At 41.2% G+C, this 16,390-nt stretch overlaps 1 protein-coding gene across 2 annotated transcripts in view; it reads right to left on the bottom strand.

The window, feature by feature from the left end:
- The window catches only part of USP22 (ubiquitin specific peptidase 22), a 112,931-nt gene that overhangs the window by 27,925 nt on the left and 68,616 nt on the right, over window positions 1-16,390 (bottom strand). For both annotated transcript variants that reach the window (XM_074158267.1, XM_074158268.1), the window contains one exon: window positions 150-319. In XM_074158267.1, the coding sequence (XP_074014368.1) occupies window positions 150-319 (170 nt within the window). The remainder of the gene's footprint in view (window positions 1-149; window positions 320-16,390) is intronic.

Below are 16,390 nucleotides of genomic sequence, written 5' to 3'. Positions count from 1 at the left end.
ACGATCTTCGCTGCTCTGTTTTGCCACAACTTGAGGGAAAACATAATTTGCAACCTCTTTATATTTGTAAAAAGAATACAATCCCTTTTGGGGTAAAAAACAGCCAGCATCCGTGGAAAGGTGATGCTATTGTGGCAAACAGCACTCACCTCCTGAAAAAGCGTAGACATTTCACAGACCAGACATGAGCTGGGGCTTTGCATTTCACATTTGTGCCTGTCGGAGAGGAAGAAATCTCGCAGCAGTGGAGTGTGGGTAAGTGCCTGGACAATACAGTTCATAAAACATGTGTTCCCAAGATTGATTAGCCCTCGTAGACCTATAAAGACAGAAGGGGGAGGGGAAGCATAAGCATTATCGAGTTAACAAAATGGTATATCTGCATCTTTACATAGTTTTCACAATATTGCCAGTTATTGTCTATACACGGCTCCAAGTACACAGTTTTATATTTTTTAGGTAAGCTATTGATTTTGATGTACCCAAGTCACAAGCTTTCTGAACTACACTGGGATTTATTTTACAATTCTCTGAAGAAAGTAAACCTCGAAGTACAGCAACACCAATAGCATTATTTTGCAACGGCTGTTTTACCACACACCACCAAAGCATGCTCCCTCCCTCCCCATGCTGATACCAAAGTGCCATGACAACAACTGGCTCAGTCACTGTAGAACAAACCCAATACATTTAAATAAATCAATCAATAAGTTTTCAGATAGTTTAAAAGGCTTTTCCTCATGCAGGTCACGAAGCCAGAATAAGGTTTTTGCACTGTTATAATGCAACAATCATTTTTTTCTAAGAAAGGCAGCAAAGGAAACTGCCTCGACAGTGATATCCAATGCGGATTTAGCATATCCATTTTTTTTTGTACAAAACCCGAGATCCGAACAAAACAACCTCAAAGAGAAGCGCTGAACAATACTAGTTCCACACTTGTTTTAGCTAATTTAAACATCAATCTACAGTATACATCAAAAAAATTCAACTTGGCATAAGAGGATTCATCACACCTTAAGTCAAACGTTCAGTAATGCCCAGAGACGATTTCTTGTGCTTGGAAACCAAGATGCTTAAAGGAAAGCTCTTTTGTTGCACAACAGAAGAGAGGTTAGGAGTGGGGAAAGCTTTTCAGTCATTTGCAAAGTCTAAGTGAGAAGAAAAACATGCTCAAATCCTTGAGTATTCTTCCAAAATGTTAACATAATACCACCATACAGGAAGTGCTAAACGAGAAGAGCATCAGGTGCACAAGAATGCTTATTTTTAAAACAAAAATTTACTTCAAAACAAGATAAAAATGCATAGATAGATATAATTCTGGTATTAATTTAAAATTAACGTAGTCCTCTTCTGCAATATAAATGGGATTACTACACAAACAGTGAATGAAAAAACAGGATTACTTGACAGAGAATGAAGAATTTCCTTGCCGTTCCACGGGGAAACAAAAGAAAAAAGAAAAAAGTATCAGCTGGCAATGCCGTGGTAATTAAAAATGGTGCAGTTCCCTTGCAGTACACCAGATAGTGCTCAAAGGGCTCTTTAGCATCTTTCAGCAGGAGGAGGTGTGGTCCGGTTGCTATGGTTACCAGAGAGAAATGGCACTACATCAGCTTGAACTGCATTCTGAGCTGGAGGCGATGGACACACAGCCCTCCAACATTATTTTTCCTGTACCTAATACAACACCGTCCTCCTTCCAACAGCTTCCTGTTGCATCTATTTATCAAAGCGCAGGACAAAGTTTCTCATTTTATTAAAGTAACTTCTACTGGGCAGAAAGCTATTGCAATTATTTGCTTTATTTTCATGCTGGGAGGCAACAAGTGTACGCACAACATCAGCAAAAGTGTTAAATAGTTAATTTGTTGTAGCAGCTTGAAATACGGTGTGATGCTTCAGCTTTGTACGCAATCCTATTTCAGTCCCCGGTCTTCGTGTCTCTGCAAACAACCAACGTCACAACAGAAAGGTGTTCGTGCTGTGCAAGTGGAGGAATGTGGAGAACCTCTCCCCTCTATTTTCCATTTAAAACTTAGCAGTTATATTTAAACCACAGACTGTGCACACAGAAGCCTGTAACACTGCCAGAGATGCACCAGGGTATTTCAAGAAGGAGAAGGGTCTCTCCCTATGTCTCCCTGGAAAATTCAGTCCCTCTGGTTATCACCAGAATTCCAAGTCAGCCTGCACGCTGCAGAAGACTACTGTAAAATCAGAAGTACATCTAGAGACTCACGCTACCACTTTTCCTCTCGGTATCTAATTGAGCAATCACGAGTAAAAGCAAACACGTAAAGGCAGCTTTTTGGAATCATTTATTAAGCATCATTTGTTACATGCCTGTGGCTGGACCTTCTTTCCCTGTGACCACAAGAATCAAATCTTCCTCAAAGTTGCCAGCAGAGGACTAGTTACAGGCGTCAAACTCAGACGGCTCTTGGTTCATTTGACTCGCTTGGTCTTTGGGTGTCAGTTTTTCCTGGGTCTAAACGCAGCACTTCGTACGCAATGACTTCACTTGAATGAACCAAGACAAAGTAACCTGCAAAACAGACAAGGCTGCAATGTGAATACTCCAAACCCTAATAAAAAAAAAAATAAAAATAAAGAAAATGGTGAACGTAGCAAAACATGAGAACTTACTTGGCTGAAAAGGGAAAAACGTAAAAGAGCATACATCAGTCTTATCCTTGAGGGAGCAATGACTGCAGCCGCTACGCTCTTAAACTGACGTTTGAAATGAAACAGGTATGATGCACTGAACTACAGCTAAGACACTGCGTAACTAACTGCAGCATCTTGGAAAACATCAAAATTTGATTTATGTAAACTAACGAGCTGACAGAACTCGGAACAACACATCCTCTTGCACTTATATGGAAAAAAATGACTTTTGTTGGAAAGTAGCTAAAAATTAAAGCCTATACAGCATTCTGGTCAATCAAATATTAAGAATGTAAGAGAGTTGTGTCTGCCACACCTATTCCCTCCCCATTAATAAAGCCTGGCAATATTTAACTGGAATAGTGAGCTTTGCAACATGTGGGTCATAAATTAACAGAAAAATAACATGCCAAACCCTCAAACGCAGCAAGGGCACTTTTGCTAGCACCAACAGCTGTCTCCACCAGCATCTCATCAGTGGACCGTGTTTGTACAGAGAAGCGGGCTCGATGTCTAGGGATTGCCAACGGGACCCAACCTCTAGTAATAAAACCATGGTACTTTGCAAACTTCTGCTGTGCTTCACAGTGTTATCTTTACTTCTGTTTCTCATGAACTGTTTCTGAACTGAGCAGGAGCAACCAGCGAGATACTTAATAGATTCTATACACAGATGTGTGCTCTTGTGGCAAGTGGTCAACAGAAAAGCACTGTTTTTACTTCCGAACCTCGCTGATGTCAATGTAAATACTGGAGTAAGTTAATATTGCTGTCATGACAAAATGTTCGTGTATGGTGTAATTCTAAAAAATAAAACACCCTTTGATCATCATACATGGTCTACAACCACTACTCTCATTCTGCCACACGCTGGACAGGGAGGGCATAAGCAAAGCAGCAAGAAATCTACTGCTGCAGTGCCTTGAGCACAGGTAAACCCATCTGGGAAATTCTTTTTACGTTTGGTCTCAAAACTAGGTTCTAAGCAGCTGGCTTACCTTTGTCAGCTTCAGTTCTTCAATCTTCTTGCAGTAACAGCCTTTGTTTTTTCAAATGCTCTAAGTAACAGATCTGCAGTACTGGGCAACAACGCTTGTTGTGATGCAGGGAGATCTAGAACACTGGTTCTGCAAGTCCACCCACGCAGGCGAGATGAAAAAACCAAAACAAGATAAGGAAATTCCACTTCTCTGTGAAATGCAACCGTACAGCTATTAAAGGTGGGGAAAGAGAGGAAACGAGAGGACCACACATGAATACAAAACACAGAAAAACCAATCACGGCGCCTATCTGGCTCTCCTGGAAGAGGTTCTGTTTGTCTCTAAAACTGGGCTTCATGCTGGGATTGGAAAAGACAAACCAGTCTGAACAAATATTACCACACAGAAACTGATTTATTTGAATGAAGGTTCTGGAAGCAAGAACATAGGTCACTATATAATGCAACTTTGTTGAGATGATCAGAATATCATTCAAGATGCACTGAAGCACAGGCAGCTTCAGATCCTTTTTACATTAAACACAGGTTGGCAACACCTTAGAGCGATTTTTTTGTCCCCTGGCCCCAGCTCTCCCAGTTCCCCATCTGGTGTTGATGTTTCCCTGAAGCTCCATCAGACAGCATCAGAAGTCAGTGCAAGCTGAGGAAGTGCTCACTGAAATATTGAAGAGTTCAACATAACCCTTGGAAACAGTGAAGCGTGAAAATGAAGAATTTTGGGGTTTCATCCTAAGTTCATCAACAGGAATTGCAACATCATTTAAGAGCATCTTTCTGAAAACACCACACGTCACCAGAATGGATCCGTTACACACACACAGAGCCCAGCCAGGCCAAGACGCTGCCGCTCTACTCGCGTGCCAGAAGCAGTGTGGTTTTGCTAATGGGGTTAGTGACAGCAGTTATTCTGAAAAAATAATCCCTTTTGAAAGAAAGAAAAAGAACATCTACTAATTTCCGAAAGCAACAGTATGCAGATACATGAAAGTCCACGTCTACACAGGAAAATGCATGACATTGACACTTGTGATCGCGTGAGTTACCGAAAGAAAAAAGAACCATGCAGTTTTGGTGAATTTATTCCACATCGCTTCAGTTGAACCATCCTTTCTCAGCGGTGGCATGAAATCCACATGTAACTGCAGAAGCAGAAATACTGAGTCCAATGTATTAGAAAAGGTCTTTTACAGAACATTTTTTACAGACTTACCGATGATACACTCAGGTATTGAATTATTTTGACAACAGTTCAAGAAAAAGCTACATAAACTTTTGCTGCAACCAAGTCAAATGAAAAAATATCAACCACAGTTGTATTCTTTAAATTCAAACAGTTTTATAGCTTTGCTTTCAAATTCGTAAAGAATTAATTTCTTTTCCTTTGTTTATTCCTAAAGGGTACAAGCAAACAGTTTGACCACATTAAGTTCGTATTTTAACAGGAAAATTTTGATATAAAATTCTCAAAAGTTATCTTTAAATTCACCCGAGTTCTGCCAACCACGTCTCGTATCTTAGAAGTGATGGAAAAAGTACAAGGCAAAAGCAGGAATTTATTTCTTCAGCAACAAGCCACCCTATTTAGGTGTTACCCCTTCTTTATGCTGCAGAAAGGTATAGGGATGGAAACCGGGAGTTTTGTCTGGCTGATTTTTAAACACTGCAAAGATAATATTCAAAAATATCACAGACCCCAAACAGCTTTGATGAAGAACACGGGAGGATGGAGAACATGTGGCTGTACTAAAAGGAGGGCTTTGCTACAGACTCTGGTTCCAGAAGCTCTTAGAGGAGCACATATAGAAGTGTATGAAATGGTTGGGGATTTCCCCACCCCCTTTCACATGTATTTCAAGAGTTAATAATAACGCCCTGACAATATTCTGTCAGTTTACAGGCCACAGCATCAGTACCGCTTTGGGAAGATGGAGTGAGTTTGAGAAAAGAATTTAAGCAAAAAAGTTCTCCCACTCCAAACTTTGAAACACCTGTGAAATTCAGAGCATGGTCAAAACCAACTAAAAACTCTGTCTAGAAGCAAGTTAAAGACTATCCCCATGGCACAATGATTTGTTTGGAGGTTCTAGCAGGAGAGTGCAGCTACTGTATACCCTTGACCGATGAATGGTACGTTTCTATCGGGGAAAGTTGTCCTCCTCGACCAATCACACAGCTTCGGGAGGGACGCACATGGAGCAGTGAGGGAGGAAGGGGACACCTGCCTAGCCAGCCAGATCAGCCAAATCAACCCTGGCGATCAATGGGGTGACAGATGTCGCAGCCAGATCACCCTCACATCCATTGTGCCCATTCCTGGAAGTGCTGCCCCATCCCTGGAAGTGTTTAAGGCCAGGCTGGATGGGGCTTTGAGCAACCTGCTCTAGTGGAGGTGACCCTGCCCATGGCAGGGGGGTTGGAACTCGATGATCTTTAAGGTCCCTTCCAACTCTAACCATTCTAAGATTCTATCACCACCTCAAAAAAGACCCTGGTTAATAGTGGACCTGCCAAACACGTACAATAGGAGTAAGCTACTGCAGTGCTGGTTAACGTAGCTCATGTTCAACAAAAAGCCTGAACCAACAGCAAGACTATTCTGATAATCCAAAAGGATTTCCCAAAAGGATAAAAATTTAGGAGATACAAGAGCCAGAAGAAACTCAATACAGAAAATGCATAATGTTAAAATAGTATGAACCACTCAAGATGCTGAGAAGTTAAACTGTCGAGCTGCAAGCAAGACAACAGATGTTTGCAAGAGTTTAAGCTTGAAAACACCGTGCATCCCTACACTGAACCTTTCTCAGTTTTATATAATCAAGCTACAGAAAAACCCCTCACTCGGAGAAGATAGCAGGAAGGGAGAACGGGTATGTGGCTTTGGAAGGCCAGACTAAAACAATTCAGTTAAATGAATGAAAAAGATGTGGTGAGATCCTGATACATAAAAATAATGAGCAAACCACAAAAATGTTCTAGGAGCTCTCGTAACAAGAGAGAACCCAGTAACATGAAACAACGTCACAGCAATGATGAGACCACCCGCTTGGAGCGATGCTGAGCAGCAAGATCAGGGGCACGAAGGCTGCAGCACCAGGGTTCTGCCAATGACATCTCCTCCTGGCCCCGACCCTCTCTCACCTACAGGCTTTTCACCTCAAGTACTTAAGCATCCCCAGCAGATGAGTTGGGGCGACGGCTTGAATAAGTGCTCTCCAAACGGATTCACCAATTCAGACTGGTCAATCAGTAAAGCTTTTTTAAACAGAGCATTTTTCATGGAAACTGTAAGCAACCGATGACATGACATATGAAGGAAAGTAAGATAAACGCTCAGGGCAATAATCTTTCCTCTCTTGGTTACTTCTGAACCACGTGAAAATGTGCTTATGTTCCCCTGTGCTTGTTTTTCTGACTTGGCTCCTTTTCTGCAGTTATTCAAGGTTGCCAGGTTAGTCATTGCTCGTTTTGAATCCTTCTAAATCTCTTCTGAAAAAAAAACACCTTTCTTGAGCTATACCATCACCACCACCCACCCCCTCAAGCTATTCAGTCACCAAGAGGCACAACCTGGAGAGCTTGCTCTAGAGCGGTATTTCTTATAAGAGATTTGTGATACGTATTTCCAATTTTTCTATATATGTTATATTCAAAATATTAACAAATATTTTTCTATATTATATTATTCCCTTATCTTAAAAAACTATTAAATATCACATATATATGTTGTGTTGAATCCTGCAGTTGAAGGTTTGGAGGATGACAGGGTACATTGTATTTAGATGATGTTGTTAAACAAACTTGGATTTCTTTTTCCCATTTTAATTACAAATATTTTCATTTGGCACTGACAGAAGTCCAATAAAAGGCCAGCCCCTTCCATCCAGAAGCCCTCATAGACACACACACTCTCGTGCAGCTGGAAGACACATTAATTAGTTTAAATACCTGACCTGCACACACATCATTTGGGGGAACCATAAGTTAAGTCCATTCTGCAGAGTATTGGGATTAGACCAGAAAGTAAATTTATCTGTATTTATTGCACTGCTTACACTCTCCAAACACGCATGAAGAATGAGGTGGGATTTTTTTTTTCCTTACGCACACTGACCTAATGTTGGCATGGTTCCCCCACCACCATCCCTTCTGGGAAACTCTTAACATAACCAACCTGCATAAGAAAACTAATCTAAAACATGGAAGATGCTGAAAACAGAACCAGTCAGTATAAGACTATCAAGAACAACTCCTGTTAATAGAAAGAAAATAAATTATAAGACTATTTCAGATACGCATTGCACCATAAACTACAGGTTTACCCACCCCTATGCAAACAGAAAGGTAATTACATCAGAAAAGGCTTTCTGGAAAGGGAAAAAAAAAAAAGTATCTTCGGAAAAAGAGATATTTGCATTCTAAATGAAAACCCATCTTTAACCTTCCAATTTCTGGCAAAAGGACTCTGGATCACTGCATTTTTTCAATGACTACTGAAATAACAGATTGCTCAATAGAAACAGGTTTGCTTATGTGTACAAAAGGAAATTGTCCTTGAGTTTCTTTCCAGTTGAAAATCCTGGAGTCCAGCTACAAAAGATGGTACACTGGAAGAAAGAAGTATATGCCCTGAATGGTACCTGTATAGCAAAATCATTAACTGTTGAAAGAAACAGAATATAGTAAGCTTTCCTCCTTGTATGCATCACCAGCACCAGAAGACGATGACTCTTTAGATGAGTGAATTGCCCAAACCTAGGATGTTCTCAGTTTCGGTAGGACACTGCTGTGCAGTCAGTGGAATTTATCCTCATGACTGATCAGTTTACCCATTGACACAACATTAGCCAGAGGCAAAGATGGGTTGGTCAGTCCATTTGAAGAAATGAAGCAGTTTGCTCTATAGCCGAGTAACTAACAATTCAAAAAAAAAAAAAAAAGCTAGGAAATAGATCCCATGCACGGAATGCAAGTTGCGACCTTAACTAGATACTCTGCTATTTACTTATTTTTCTTAAGGTACTCATTACTGGCCAAGGGTGGTTTTGCTTTTAGAAAACAGAGTCAGTTCCCTACCTTTCAGACTACCAAGTGATTAAAAAAACAAAAAAATCAAAACAACGTGTCAGTTCATATTTCCCAGTTTTGCTACCTGTAAGAAAAAAAATCTCACGTTAAGTGTTATGACTTAAATGCAACACTTAAATACATTCTCCAGTACTTCATTCTGCTTCACATGACAACTCAAAGTCTTTTTTTTTTTTTCCCCTCAGTAATTTCTGGCATACTTGTGTGCAACTGTGACCCCAACATTCATAGGAGACTTTCCAGATTTATTTTTTTTTTACGCTGTGTTAGGATTGCCATTCGTATGTCATTGATTTTACTCTTTTTCTTCCTTAAAACATCCAAAAACCCATGAAAAGTTACTGGTAGGTGACAACCCACCTACATTAAATTGTCAGGATATATGCACGACGATGTTTGTAGCATCTGTTCAGAGATGAACACGTTTCTCTAGCATGTCCATGAGGATGATCTAGTTCATCCACACCACAACATAAAAACAATAAGCACCCGGTTCCGTACAGGCAAGATTGAATAGTCCAGACCAAGTAAATGTGGTTACATTCTTTACGCAACCAGATTTAGTGCCTCTGCACCGCGTTCCCCAGCCCTTCTTGGAAGGCTCCTTACCTTGGGCACGGTGCCACGCAAACGTGTTCCTGCTGTTTACAGACCCGGACTGACACTGCACACATTCATCCTGCTCCGAGCCCGAGCTGAATCTGCATCGACTCAGTCTGGATCGAGACACCGATAATGTTTTTCCAGCATTTAGTTTGTCCCCACCCCTCTTGGTTAAACAGGGAATTGATTGCGTTCGCTATTTTTATCCAATAGCTCCAGTGACATCACATAATATATACTTACAGAAGGGACAAGCTAATTCAGGATAATGCCACTGTAATTGGGAGACAGAACAATAATTCAAGAGCAACTTGTTAAATGGGAGAAACCATCTGAAATCAATTAAATTCAATAAAAACAATTGTGAGGCAAGAAACAAGAAAAATTAAATGGACAAACACAAAATAAGGAGCAATGGCTATAGCAACTCAACCCAAATGACTTAATACTGTGCTGTAGTTCAGAGACAAGCAACATTTTGAAACTTAACTGGGATATGCAAAGGCCTGGGAGGTAATTATTCTGCCCTGGTGACAGGAAAACCTCAGCCAGATGATGGCTAGAATTGAGCACCCATTTAAAAAAAAAAAAAAAAAAAAAGAGATCTATGCAAACCGGGGAGAAGTCAAGAATATGAGTGAAAATTTGCATGAAATTAATATTTTGAGACTGGAGAAACAACTGAAGAACCCACTGGTTGAGTTAATTAATTAAAAAAAGATAGTGCTGATGGAGAAACAGCCCGGCTGACAATTTTCAAGCATGTTACAGGCCACTGCAAAGAGGACTGTAATTAACTCTTGTGGCCTACCATAGCTGTAATAATAATATTAAAAAAAAAAAAAGAAAAAAGACTGAGCTCACAAGAAGTGAAATTTAATTAGATATTAAAAATAATTGTCTCACAGTTACAAAACATTGCAACAGGGGAGGCTGGGACTCCCAGCTGTTGGAACGGTTCCAAAAGCAGCTCCGGCAGCCATCAGGAATGGCCCAGCACATTGACCCCAACTCAGAAGACGCGTGTGACACCCCCTCTGCCTTTTCATCCCACCACTGCTCACACATCCAGATTAATATTACAGCGCGATACAGAACACAGGAGCCGGCTTTGACAGGGAGGGGGAAGGCGAGGGTGTTTTCACGTGACGGCTAAGCCCATCTAACGGCTCACTGATGGGAAAAGGGCTGTTCCCCTCGCGCTGAGCCGGCGTCTGCTCGGCTCCAGGGTGAAATTGTTCACCTTGCCCCTCTGGACAGAAAAAAAAGCACTCTCACCTTGAGGGGGTGAACTCAGCACTTGCAAACCATGATGAGTCTTTGACCCGTCTGAGCAGGTTCACACGGTTCCTCGCAGGTCAGGACAAAAAGGCCAGTGTCAAGAGGATGGAGGGATACAGGAACAGTCGGTCTCTCTCCGAGACATCCAGCCCTCATGTCCCCTCCGCCGGAACAAACCTCCAGCACAGGCAGTTGTCTAAAAGCCACAGCTCTAATACCTGTATCCCTATTCCTACCACACGGATCTGGAAACCAAAATTAGCTGCCCTGCTGCCACTCAGGAAGGGATGGAGAACAGGTAACAGTGGCTGCTAGAATCAGGGCATCGTTTTTAGACTACGTAGGTATTCTGCGTATGAGCTTTCGCATTTGTGAGTAAATGCATTATTCATTCACTTTAGTAATGAAAAAACAAACAAAAAAAAAAACAACTCGGAGGATAATGCAAAGAGATCACCTGGATCTGGTATTTCCATTCATTTCCTGTGTGTCATACCTGCTAGTGTGTGTCCAGACAAGTTTAAGTTTGCAGCTACCAGCAGTGCTATAAATCAATTCTGGAGGAGCTCTGCAGCATCCCTGCATTATGCTGTACCTTCAATTAAAAGCACTTGCATAACATTTAAACAACACTGGACTAAAGGCTCAGCATAGAGAGATGCATGTCTGTAACTTAATTAAATAAAGAATTTCTAGTAATGACATTGAAATAAATCAACAACAAACAGAGATGAGAGTCAAGAAGGGCTACCCTTAACTTTGCCAGATTTGGGTGAAAGATGCACATCTCTAAGCAGTAACTACCAAAGGTGGCTTTACTATAGATTCTTCCTCATAGCAACAGATTGGCCTTTCCACACACGGTACTCGGACATGTATTGTTGGAAGAACCTAAGGAGAAGTGACATCCTTTGGAGCAAACGGATCAAACAAGTTACCAAGAATACGATCAAACACAAAAAGCATAGCATTTTATATTATTATTTCATAGATGAAACAAAAGCCTCAATCCAGACAATGAGTCCTGAGTGTACACAGTGTGCCAGACAGAAAGTACTCTCTGTACTGTACTTAGAATATGTTCATCTTCACAAACTAATGATGCCAAAAGAGGAGCCATTTCACAGCCCAGAGGAGTTTCCATTCTTCCCTGTGAGTTCATTTACCTGTAGATACTTCCCGAGTTCAGTGGTGCCCAACCACTGTGTGCCCCTCATCCTCCAGAACAGTACTGACCAATTACGCTTATTTTTATTTCTCCAGGCTTAAAGCACTTCGAACAAGGCAAGTGATCTCTTTTAACGGCGTGGGCATTGTAAGCCAGGGTGTGAGGTTACAGCCTGTCATTTATTTTGCAGTAACTATATCCTTGGGTTAAGACCAAGCACACAGTTGAGGCAGGAGGACTTGACGTCTTTTAAGTTCTCATCCTTGTGATTTGATGGCAATTGGCTCATGTGTGCACACCCTTGGCTTGGTAAAATGAGTCAGCATTCCTAAAATATCTAGCAATACAAACAAACAAACCTCTTAAGGTTAATTTTTCATATAGCCCATGTAAATAGAGAAGCTGTTTTGAGCAGTACAAGAGACACTGAGAATTTCTTCCCTGTGATTGTATTAAGAAACGCACTTCCAAAACAGAAAAGAAAGTGAGTGGTTTTGACTAAGCCACCGGAAAGTACATTGAATCTTCCACTAAAATGACAGGAAAAATAGCTGTAGAAGATCTTGAGAAGTCACTTAGTTTATCCCTCTACCTCAAAGCAGAATTAATGCTACATATATTATTCCTGACAAACCTTTCCCTGAATTTTCTTAAAACTCTCCAGTGATGAGATCCTGCACTATCCTCTGATGCACTTGTGTTCTGAAATGTTCCAGTGTCATCTTGGTAAATAAATGGAGAGTTTAATAACTGCAACAACATTAATATGGAAGACACACATACACTATCAAATCCACAGATAAGCTCCTCTACTAGTATTAGAGCTTCTGAATTAAAATACATTTTTTAATACTTTAAATAGGCATAGCTTTACAAAAGGTCCCAAAATGAGTCCAAGATCCTGTGCTATCATTGTTTTTCTCCATTAGAAATTTCTGTGCACCTGAGTGGGTATGGCATGAGCCACTTTATTTCCCCATATCCTTCCCCACAAGGAGGAAAAGATAACAGCTAGAGAGAAACCTTGTGTGGGCCAAATCTAGCCAACGTGTCTCCAAATTGATCATGATTACAGTAAAAAGGAACAGATCAGAATACAAGTAAAAATGCTTCCCTTTAGAGTAAATATTTTGCTGTCTTGTAGCTGCAGCGCATGACAACAATCCTGATACAACCACACAAAGTCCACAAGGGCTGGATTTTCATCTAGGTAGGACAAAAAAAAAAATATTCCAGGAGCCATTTCTCCTGGCCAGGATGTGAAGTTGAATTGTTCTTCCCATTAGAGCAATGGCTGCCTTGTATTATAAATGTAAAGAATAACCTGAATTAAAAAAAACAACACACCAAGAAAAGGCCTTTTCATAAACTAAGGTGACATAGTTAAATCCACACCTAAAGACTGAATTTAAAATATTTACAAGTGTAATAGGTATCTGTATGAATTTACTGTCTCCCATAGCCAAGCTTAAGTTTAAAATAAACATGGGGCAGGAGGGGGAAAAGCAGCTCAAGCCAAGGATCTCTGCAATACGCAAGGTTACTTTTGAACCTTTTGGCAAGTCACCCCACAGGAAGAAGACCTGTGAGCACTTTGCAAATAAATGCCTTTTTTTTTTTTTCTTCCCTTCAAGAGTATGGAAAATGTCAGGCTTTATATCTATACTTTCTCACGTTCAGCATTTTTACTGACCATCTGATCGTCCCCCTGTACTCGGCACTGGTGAGACCCCACCTCGAGTACTGCGTCCAGTTTTGGGCCCCCTACCACAGGAAAGACATTGAGGTGCTGGAGCAGGTCCAGAGAAGGGCAACGAAGCTGGTGAGGGGTCTGGAGCACAAGTCTTACGAAGAGAGGCTGAGGGAGCTGGGGCTGTTCAGCCTGGGGAAGAGGAGGCTGAGGGGAGACCTTATTGCTCTCTACAAGTACCTGAAAGGAGGCTGTAGAGAGGCGGGGGTCGGTCTCTTCTCCCAAGTTACAGATGATAGGACAAGAGGCAATGGCCTCAAGTTACGCCAGGGGAAGTTCAGGTTAGATATTAGGAAATATTTCTTTACTGAAAGGGTTGTCAGGCATTGGAATGGGCTGCCCAGGGAGGTGGTTGAGGCACCATCCCTGGAGGTATTCAAGAGAGGAGTTGACATAGTGCTTGGGAATATGGATTAGTGTTGGGTGGTGTGGTGGTGTGTGTGTGGGTTGCGTGTGTGGTGGTTTTGTTTTTGTTTTTTTGTGTTGTGTTTTTTTTTTTTTTTTTTTTTTTCATTGGTTGGACTAGATGATCTTAAAAGGTCCCTTCCAACCTCTGTGATTCTGTGATCTACGTCGCAAAACTGTTTTTCTCTCAGGTGTCTCAAGAAGAAACCAATGCATCATGTTCTCAGACAGCTACACGGCATGTAATCATCCACGGCAATCATTCCTCTCTGATTCTCTCGGCTGAAATGAGCAAGACTGAAAAAAAACCCATTAAGTTCTGCAGCAGAACTTGTACCGAACTTCTCCGAATTCCTATCTCAGCACATCAAGACCCACTGAACAAACGCTGTCTGTTGTGTTTCAACCTGACCGGGTCTCTGTCAGGATCTCTTAGCAGTGAGTGAACACACCAGTGAACGCACACACACAGTCTGAACCTCAGATTTTCAGAACATGCAACAGAAGAAAACATCTTTCACATACGGCACTGGAAATAATCACATAATGCTTTGATACTTTGGAATAATTTATCTGATCCCGTAACACATGAAGATCAACGGGCTGGAGGAGAAAGACGGAACACGGTGCACTCCAAGGTCACATCAAGGGCTACAGAAACAAAAAGGCACCTATTTCTGCTCAAGAGAAAACGTGACATGAAATGCCACAAATAGGAATTGTGCAACATGCCTCAGTTTAACAATGAAGCCAGACCCCTTACAACCGCGGTGCTTGTCATACACGCAGATACACAGAGCCGAATGAGTTTAGAGAAGCCGAATAAAGGTATGGAGAAGTTCCTAAAGCAACCACGTAACCGAAATAGCAGCTGCCCCGTCTCGCACACCCTGCAAAGCAAAGGGCAAGGCATTAAAGCCCTATGAACCTGAGCATGAAAATAATCATTAATCTGGTAACTGCAGGGAGGTCAGGGAGACCAGATAGAAGACACCCAACATCAAAACAGAGCAGTAGTAGGCAAAGGACAGGAACTGTGTTTGTCAAAGCGACTGCGTGATCGATACGGAGCATTATGACAACAAGCCTTTAAAAGCCAGTTAAGTTGTAGACCCTTCAAGGTATTTTTATATGGCAACTTGATGTCAAAAAAAAAAAAAAAAAAAAGCCCTTATAGAAAATAAAATACTTCAAAAGGTGGCACAGAATAAAATATTCTCTTTGCCCTCCCCCAAAGCAGCCAAACTTAAAAGCTCAGTGAGTTCTCGCATGATCTGCACAGAAACATAAGACTTGCAGTGAGAATCCTGCGCAGATGGCATCTCGAAAGAACAAGAGGTACTCCCACTAAACTGACAAAATAAAATTCACACCCGCAGCCGTCCTTTCCCCCCAATATCACACCATATGCTGCCTAAGAGTTTTTACCCTTCCTCAAAACAGATTTCACAAATTAATAACTTGAAGAGCAGGCTAACTGCCAGTGAAATGAAATGCATCCAAATATATTAATATGCACAAATTATTGTTGATGAACTGGCACCGAGCTATTCCAACAATCCACAACACACAAGCCATGCCACATGCTGTTTATGCATATTCCTACTTTCAGTATATACTGTATCTACCTTCTGTCCACACAAAGCCCAATTCTAGAAGCAGATACGAAAGAGCAGAACGGAAGGTCAGAGTAAATATAATCCAAAAGCGATCCACAAAAGAACAAAACTGAGACGGAGATTACTGGCCTTGTTGAAAATGCCACGCTCTCCGTAATGACACAGAGCTAATCAGGTTAAAATACAACGGCAAATCGGAGTTTGCTTCTTTGGTTTGGGTTGTCTTCTCTTAACAGTAAGAAAAAGAACCTTCTCACGCTAAGGGTACGTCTCTGCCCATGACAAGATGACAGACGCATGTTAAGACTGCGATCAGCGGAGCTACAAGGGTTAATTCTGAACTTCCTCATCTGGCTCTTAATTTAGAGACTATGAAAGCACCTTTGCATTGACTGAACCGCTGTACAGCAAAAATATACCCTCCATGTCCAGAAAAGCTTTGGTTTTTAGAGGTTCACTGCATGGTATCGACAAAAAGGGCAACAGTCTGTAGCTTTGTGTGGTGGGGTCAAGAAAAAAAAAGGAGACAAACCTGCTCACCTCGGGGTCTGCTGTCGAAGAAGGGGAAGGTCTGATGTGTGTTCCGACAGACACAGAAAGCCAAGCACTTCTAGCACATCTGTTTTTCTACAAGTATCCACCGTTTTATTTATTTTTAAGCCAGTTAAACAGTACTTTAAAGAAAAGCCTTGATAAATTTAACTTTAAACAAACATAAAATACTTTCTCTAAATTAAAGTACCTTGCTCCAAGGGCCAGAATCAAATCCTGGCTATATAGTGCTGTTGGGTTTTTCTTGATA

Source organism: Numenius arquata, chromosome 14 (assembly GCF_964106895.1).
Source record: "Numenius arquata chromosome 14, bNumArq3.hap1.1, whole genome shotgun sequence".
NCBI lineage: Eukaryota > Metazoa > Chordata > Aves > Charadriiformes > Scolopacidae > Numenius > Numenius arquata.
This window is presented reverse-complemented; position numbering and strand designations above follow the sequence as displayed.